Source organism: Nicotiana tomentosiformis, chromosome 8 (genome assembly GCF_000390325.3).
Source record: "Nicotiana tomentosiformis chromosome 8, ASM39032v3, whole genome shotgun sequence".
NCBI lineage: Eukaryota > Viridiplantae > Streptophyta > Magnoliopsida > Solanales > Solanaceae > Nicotiana > Nicotiana tomentosiformis.
The window spans coordinates 65,490,221-65,498,770 of record NC_090819.1 but is presented as its reverse complement, the minus strand read 5'-3'; the positions used below and the strand labels follow the sequence as shown (position 1 = coordinate 65,498,770).

The window sequence follows — 8,550 nt, the reverse complement described above, 5'->3', positions numbered from 1 at the left end:
CTTAGTTTCTTTCTGTGTCAACTTCGTCAATGGTGCCGAAAGGGAAGAAAAACCCTCTACGAACCTCCGATAGTATCCTGCTAAGCCTAGAAAGCTACGAACCTCTGTCGGAGTGGTAGGTCTAGGCCAAGATTTCACGGCCTCAATCTTCTGAGTGTCCACCTTTATACCTTCATCTGATACAATATGCCCCAAGAATGCTACAGACTTCAACCAGAACTCACATTTAGAAAACTTAGCATACAACTTACGATCACGGAGGGTTTGGAGTACCGCTCGCAGGTGGTCCGCATGCTCATCCTCTGAACGGGAATAAACCAGAATATCATCAATAAATACTATCACGAACAGATCTAAAAATGGCCGGAATAGGCTATTCATCAAGTCCATAAATACAGCGGGTGCATTAGTCAACCCGAAGGACATGACAAGGAACTCGAAGTGGCCATATCGGGTCCTGAAGGCTGTCTTCGGAATATCTTTTTCCCGAACTCTGACCTGGTGGTACCCCGACCTCAAATCTATCTTTGAAAAGCATCTAGCTCCCTGCAACTGATCAAACAAGTCATCGATCCTTGGAAGTGGATACTTATTCTTAATAGTTACCTTGTTCAGCTGCCTATAATCGATACACATCCTCAGCGAGCCGTCTTTCTTCCGCACAAATAGTACCGGTGCACCCCAAGGTGAGGTACTGGGCCTGATGTAACCTTTCTCCAGCAAATCTTTTAACTGCTCCTTCAACTCCTTCAATTCGCCAGGTGCCATTCTATACGGAGGGACGGATATTGGTTGAGTTCCTGGAAGCAAATCGATGCTAAAATCAATCTCTCGCTCTGGAGGAATACCTGGAAGCTCATCTGGAAACACATCTGCATACTCTTTGACTACGGGAATAGACTGAAGTGTAGGTATCTCAGCATCTGCATCTCTAACTCGCACAATATGATAAATGCACCCTTTTGCGATCATTTTCCTCGCCTTCAGATAGGAAATAAACCTACCTCTGGGTGTTGGTGTATTACCTACCCATTCAAGGACTGGCTCACCCGGAAAATGAAATCTGGCTGCCTTTGCTCGGCAATCAACTGTGGCATAGCAAGCTGCCAACCAGTCCATGCCCATGATAGCATCAAAATCCATCATCTCTAGCTCAACTAGGTCAGCTGAGGTCTGACGACTACAAATTGTCACCGTACAACCTCGGTAAACCCGTCTAGCAATAATCGATTCTCCGACCGGTGTAGATACCGCAAAAGGATCACTTAGTATTTCAGGCACTATACCAAACTTCCTCGCGACAAATGGGGTAATATATGATAAAGTAGATCCTGGGTCTATCAAAGCATAAGCATCGTGAGAGCAAATGGTTAATATACCTGTCACAACGTCTGGTGAAGACTCCTGGTCCTGTCGACCCGCTAAAGCATAGATACGGTTCTGATTACCACTTGAACTGGAACCTCTACCTCTGCCTCGACCTCTACCAGCCGAAGACTGAGACTCACGCCTTGAAGGATGCACGGACATAGACGATCCTGTTGCTGAACTCGCTGGTTGTGCCATTCCCCCAGAATCTCTATTTGGGCAATCTCGCATCATATGCCCCGGACGCCCACATGTATAACAAGCATCAGAACCTGCTCGGCATTGACCCAAGTGTCCTCTACCACAGATGTCACACCGCGGAGGAAATGACCATGTCTGCGCAGAACCTCGTTGTCGCTGCAAACCCGAAGCCCGTGAGCTCTCACCTGGTCCTGACTGAGTATAGCGATTATACCTGTAACCCTGTAACTGAGGTGGCGGAGGCCTAGGTGGCCATCCGAAGTACTGGGTCCTATAACTACCCTGAGATTGCTCCTGAGACCTGGGAAATCTCATCCTCTTTCGTTGCCCTTGCTCAGCCCTTTCTGTACCCTACTGCCGATGCCTACCCCTTTCTATATTCTGGGCGAATGCCTGAATCCGGGAGATATCCATACTATCCTGCAATGCAGCGATGGCACATGCCTCGGTTAACTCTGGGGCTAACCCTGCTATAAACCTGTGAATCCTGTCCCGCATAGTAGCAACTATGGATGGTGCATATTTGGCCAATGAGTCAAAACAGAGACTATACTCTCGAACACTCATATTACCCTGCTTGAGGGCTAGAAACTGATCGACTCGAGCCTGTCGGATCTCCCGTGGTAAGTACTGGTCAAGGAAGGCATCTGAAAAATTCTCCCAAATAGCTGGAGGTGCATCACGTCCCCTGGACCTCTCCCATCCCTCGTACCAAAGGATGGCTATATCTCGGAGTCGAAAAGCTGCTAGCTCAACTGCCTCTTTCTCCGTGGCATGCATAACACGAAAGATCCTGTGAAGCTGATCTATGAAATCCTGCGGGTCCTCCCTCTGATCTGTCCCCGTGAACTCTGGGGGACTCAAAGCAATAAACTCTCGGACCCTTGAACTCCCAGACCCCTCAGAAGTTCCTGCACTAGCTGATGCCCTAGCCTGTTGCTGGGTAGCTACCAACTGTGTCAACAAATGCACCGCACTTCTCAAGTCCTGATCTAATGGAAGTGGAGGGGGAACTGGATGTGCGGTTTCCCTAGGAATCTCCGCAGTTGGTGGAGGAGCCGGTAATGGCTGAGTAGGGGTCTCACCTTGAGCCTCAGACTAGGCCCCATCTACTGGGGGGTACCCTGCTGGTTCCCTCACCTACTGATGTATCTCTCCTCTGGCTAGCCGTAGTCTTCCTAGTCACCGTCATCTGAGCATGCAAACACCAACACATAAGTTTAATTCAAATTTCCTATAACTCAGTTCTATAGCACGATTTAGATTTCAAAGAAGGGTAACCAACTCCTAAATGCCCTGTAGTTCCCTGCTTATATAATGTGGTGCACAACACATCTATAAACAAGACCCTACTAGACACGGCTTGTAGACTCCCTAGGACAGAACTGCTCTGATACCAAGTTTGTCACGCCCCGAACCTAGGAGCGAAACCAGCACCCGGTGCCTCACCTAATCTGGCGTACCATATTGCGACTAAGGGACTCTGAACATATAATGTCATACTTTGGCCATAGGGCCACCTTGCAAGACAATTTGCGAAGCAAAATATAAAAATGAATGGAAACTAGCGCTAACTAAACATCAATATAAAGCTAGGCCGACAAGGCCGTCATAGCTACTACAGCTGACAAACCACCAATTTATACAAACCCAACATACAACACTAACCAACAGGATATGTCTACAAGCCTCTACTGATAGATGTACTGTGATCGGAACAGGGCCCCGACCTACCCATAACATATATACAGATATACATAAGATGTACACAAAACTCTAGACCTGGCAACTCCGAAAGACGTGGAGCTTACCGATCAGGCGGAACTCGGGAAACACCTACTGAGGAGGTCTACCCGTCTGTCTGTCTGAACCTGCATGCATGAAATGCAGCGTCCCCGAAAAAGGGACGTCAGTACGAAATAATGTACCGAGTATGTAAGGCAATAACATAACTGAAAATCGAAACTGAACTGATAATATAATAACTGGAAGTAACTGGGAGTCAAAGATGATCTGGAGATATACTTACCTGCTGATACTGACTCAACTCCTTCAATATAGTAAGTAAAATAATTGTACGGCCTTATAAGGCTCGGTATATATAACTGCTCTGCCATAGTAGGCTCGCTCATAGGCGCTCGGCCATACTAGGCTATGTATCTCGACCATGCTGGGCTCGCTCATAGGCGCTCGGCCACAGTAGGCTCGGTATATAACTTTCCATCTGATCAGAGGTTGCCCAATAGGGGCCTGCCCATCAATTATAGCTCGATGGTAATGAAAATACTGTAATACTGTATATATAGGCTTGCTGCTCTCTTGACTGGAAGAAGACAATACTAAAATTGAATATAGAGTCTCGATAAGGAATAATATTGTAACTTATGAGACTAGAATAGTGTGAATAAATTCATGAATATGAACTTCTCTTTTTATCTCATTACTAACACATGTAGCTACGAGATCATGCCAAAATGAAGGAAGGCTTAGCCTTAACATACCTTATCACAATCTTTCCAATCACCAAGTTGAACTCACCTCTTTGCACCTTAATCTACAAGAACGATAATAATACTATCGTTAAGTTACGAAAGGTACAACTATCGCACAACGAACGACAAACTTATTTTGTATTAAAACGGGCAGCATCTCCCCTATAATCCTTACTTCCTCCAAATTCAAGATAACACCAACAATACAAGAACAGAACAATAACAACATATATACATCATTTTCCAGCCCTATATACACCATTAAATACTACCAAACAGCCCAACACACCCCAATCTCTTCGTACACAAAACGACCACCGTAGTAGTGTCAAACGACCCGAAAATGTTATGACGAACGACCAGCTAACCACCCTACATTTATATGGTGTTTATAAACCCCCTTCCTCCTCCCAAACTCCACAAAATAGTAGTAAAACACGCAGCCCAACAGCAACACAAAACAGTCCACAAAACAGTCCGCTACAAGTGAATAACTCGAACTCACGGCTTCCGATCACCGTCCCGTGAGTTCTTACAAGTATAGAATGACTTACCATGACTTTACAGAAGAAAAATTGGATGAAAGAGAGCGGTAAACTCACCTTATTTGTTGGATAACTCAGCTCCTATCTTGGTCCTTCAAACTTTAGGTTTTACCTCTAATTAGAACTTGAAAGGGAGAGAAAATCAATTAGGGTTTGTGGGAAATATTTTTGGGAGGATTCTTTGCAGAGCTTATGTTTGGTTATTATGCTCTATTTTAAGTCTAATATATGAAGAAAATGGGCCTTTAAAAGGCCTCTTTGGACGACCCGAAATGGTCCATTTTTGGGCTTTCATTTAAGCAAGTAGGTGACACACCTACTTGTCACCTAGCAGCTTGCGCAGTATCGCAAAAATGCCCATATCTCTCTACTCCGATGTCGTATTGACAAACGGTTTAATGCGTTGGAAAATAGACTCATAGATATTTAATTTGATGGGTGGAACACCCCATAACTCTAAGTATATTGGGAGAAAATTGCAGTTACATTTGACCCAAAATTTCAGTAAAACTTATGAGTGTAACTTGTGATGACTTTCATCGACTTTTGTTCCACAACTCGCTTGACATTAAAATATAACACACGGATGTCATACGACTAATATAAATCATAACATAATCTCCTTATCATGTTAATCACCCTAGTCTCACCCCAAAGGTACATGTTATAACATTCCCAACTTGTCGACTTTCGACGAAACATTGTTTTATTTAATTGCTTTAGCTTCTGAACTGTCCAACCCTCTTTGTACTTGTTGTTCATGATCTTCAATATTTGTAACCTCAGAGGTAACATGATTAACTTACTTTATATACTTTTAAATATTATCTCATTTTTAGTCCTACATTAGTTTGCTTACGACGCATTTTTACGTACGAAAATATAGGGTGTAATAGTGGCTATCTCCAAATTTCCCCAAATAGTGTTTCACCTGATGACCGTTGACTCGGAATACTTCATTGTTTTTGTTCTTCAAATCCAATGCACCGAAATGTGTCACACCCACAATTTCAAAAAGATCGCTCTATTTAGACTTTAGCTTCCCGGAAAACATCCTCAACCTTGAGTTGAACATCAATACAAGATCGCCCACCTTGAACTCTTTGTTCCAAATGTATTTGTCATGAAGATATTTCATCTTTTCTTTGTACAGGGACGAACTTGCATAAGCATGGTATCAGAACTCATCTAATTCATTTAAATGTGCAACCCTCAAGTTAGCAGCTACATACCAATCAAGCTTTAACTTCTTTAGAGCCAATATGGCCTTCTGCTCTAGTTCCACAGGAAGATGACAAGCTTTTCTGAACACCAACCGGTATGGCGACATTCCGATAGATGTTTTGTAAGCCGTCCAATAAGCCCATAATGCATAATCAAGCTTCTTGGACCAATTCGCCTGAATAGTATTCACCGTTTTGGACAAAATACTCTTTATCTCCCGGTTGGAGACTTCCACTTGACTGCTAGCTTGTGGATGATAGGTAGTTATGACTGTATGACTAACACCATACTTGCCAAGTAAAGTGTTGAAAGCCTTGTTGCAAAAATGTGACCCCCCATTACTTATAATGGCCCGCAGAGTACCAAACCTTGTGAAAATATTCCTCTTCAAGAACGCCACCACACTTCTCTCCTCATTATTGGGTAGAGCAACTGCCTCAACCCATTTGGAAACATAATCAACCGCGACCAAGATGTAGGTGTTTTCGCAAGAACTCACAAAAGGACCCATGAAGTCAATACCCCACACATCAAAAATATCAATCTCCAGAATGGTAGTGAGAGACATTTCATTTTTCTTTGAGATTCCACTGACCTTTGACATTCATTACATCTTTTCACTAGCTCACTAGCGTTCTTATAAAGAGCGGGCCAATAGAAATCGCAACTTAGCACTTTGGCCGCCATTCTTGCTCCACCATGATGACCACCATATGGCGAAGAATGACAAGTCCCAGGAATTTTATCTTGCTCTTCTTCCGATACACATCTTCAAATTACCCCATCCGTACAAATCCGGAAAAGGTATGGTTCATCCCAATAATATTCTTGACAATCCCGTTTGAGCTTCTTCCTTTGGTTTGAAGAGAACTCATCCGAAATGATTTCACATACAAGAAAATTTGCTAGATCCACGAACCACAGCACCTCTTTCATTGAAATAGCCAAGAGTTGCTCATCGGGGAAGGAATCATTGACTTCAAGGCCATCATGCGGCCTCCCCTCCTCCTCCAAACTAGACAAGTGGTCTGCCACTTGGTTTTCACTCCTTTTTCTATCTTGGATGTCAATATCAAACTCTTGCAATAAAAGCACCCATATCATCAACCGAGCTTTTGAATCTTTCTTGCTCATAAGATAACGAAGTGCTGCATGATCCGTGTGGACAATGACCTTTGCACCCATCAAGTACGGGCGAAACTTCTCAATTGCAAACACAATGACAAGGAGCTTTTTCTCTGTAACGGTATAGTTGACTTAGGCACTATTCATGGTCTTACTAGCATAGTAGACTGGTGAAAAATCTTGTTGATGCATTTCCCCAAACAGCCCAACCACTATGTCACTTGCATCACACGTGAGTTCAAAAGGGACACTCCAATTTGGAGCGGTGATGATGGGAGTAGTTGTCAACTTGAAATTTAACAATTCAAAAGCTCGCATGCAATCATCATCAAAGTTGAACTTAGCATCCTTCTCAAGAAGCTTGCACAACGGATTCACTACCTAAGAGAAATCTTTGATGAAACGCCGGTAAAACCCCGCATGGCCTAAGAAACTCCGCACATCCTTCACCGAAGATGGAGGTGGAAATTTAGAAATCACCTCAATCTTTACCTTGTCAACTTCAATTTCATTCTTTGAGATTTCTTGGCAAAGGACAATGCCTTCCTCGACCATGAAATGACAGTTCTCCCAATTGAGCACCAAATTATTTTCTTCACATCTTGCCAACACTTTATCTAATTTTGCAAGACAATCATCAAAAGAATCTCCAACCATCGAGAAGTCATCCATGAACACTTCAAGGTAGTCCTCCACCATGTCCGTGAAGATAGCCATCATACACCTTTAAAAGGTCGCCGGTGCATTGCACAAACCAAATGGTATCCGCTTGAAGGCGAAAGTACCGTAGGGACATGTAAAGGTTGTTTTCTCTTGATCCTCTAGAGAAATAAGAATTTGGTTGTAGCCCGAATACCCATCAAGAAAGCAATAGAAAGCACGGCCAGCCAATCTATCAAGCATTTGATCTAAGAAAGGAAGTGGAAAATAATCCTTCCTTGTGACTTTGTTGAGCTTGCGATAGTCCATATACACTCTCCATCCGGTCACCGTTCTTGTAGGAATCAACTCATTCTTGTCATTGGTGACCACCGTCATGCCCCCTTCTTCGGGACACATTGAACCAGAGAAGTCCATGAACTATCGGAGATGGGGCAGACAACCCCGGCATCCAACCACTTGATAATCTCCTTTTTGACAACTTCTTGCATAGCCTTATTGAGTCTCCTTTGATGTTCAATAGATGGTTTGGCGCCTTTCTCCAAGTTGATCTTATGCATGCAAAATGCGGGGCCTATTCCCCGAATATCCTCCAATTTCCACCCAATATCTTTCTCCCTCTTTTGTAGCACCACCAATGTAGAATCTACCTACACGTTACTTAAACAAGAGGAAATAATAACCGGTAGATTAGAACAAGGGCCAAGAAATTCATACCGAAGATGTGGAGGAAATGGTTTCAACTCCAAGGTAGGAGGCTCTTCAATGGAAGGCTTTGTAGGGGGAGTTGTCTTATTTTCAAGATCCAAAGATAATTTTTGGGGTGCATACTTGTACGACCCCATTTCTTGCAAAGAGTTCACACATTCCATGAAGCCATCCGTCTCGTCATCATCAAAGTTGAGCAAGACGGCCTCTAACATATCACCAACATT

General features: G+C 43.5%; 1 protein-coding gene across 1 annotated transcript; it reads right to left on the bottom strand.

The window, feature by feature from the left end:
* Positions 1-5,783: 5,783 nt before the first annotated feature.
* Positions 5,784-6,434, bottom strand: LOC138897615 (uncharacterized). The gene has a single exon (XM_070183608.1). The coding sequence runs from the start codon at positions 6,432-6,434 to the stop codon at positions 5,784-5,786; it is 651 nt and encodes a 216-aa protein (XP_070039709.1).
* Between the last annotated feature and the right edge of the window lie 2,116 nt (positions 6,435-8,550).

Bases quoted from the DNA above. Each gene is read 5' to 3' on its own strand.
- LOC138897615 (XM_070183608.1), bottom strand. From the start codon at position 6,434: ATGTCAAAGGTCAGTGGAATCTCAAAGAAAAATGAAATGTCTCTCACT.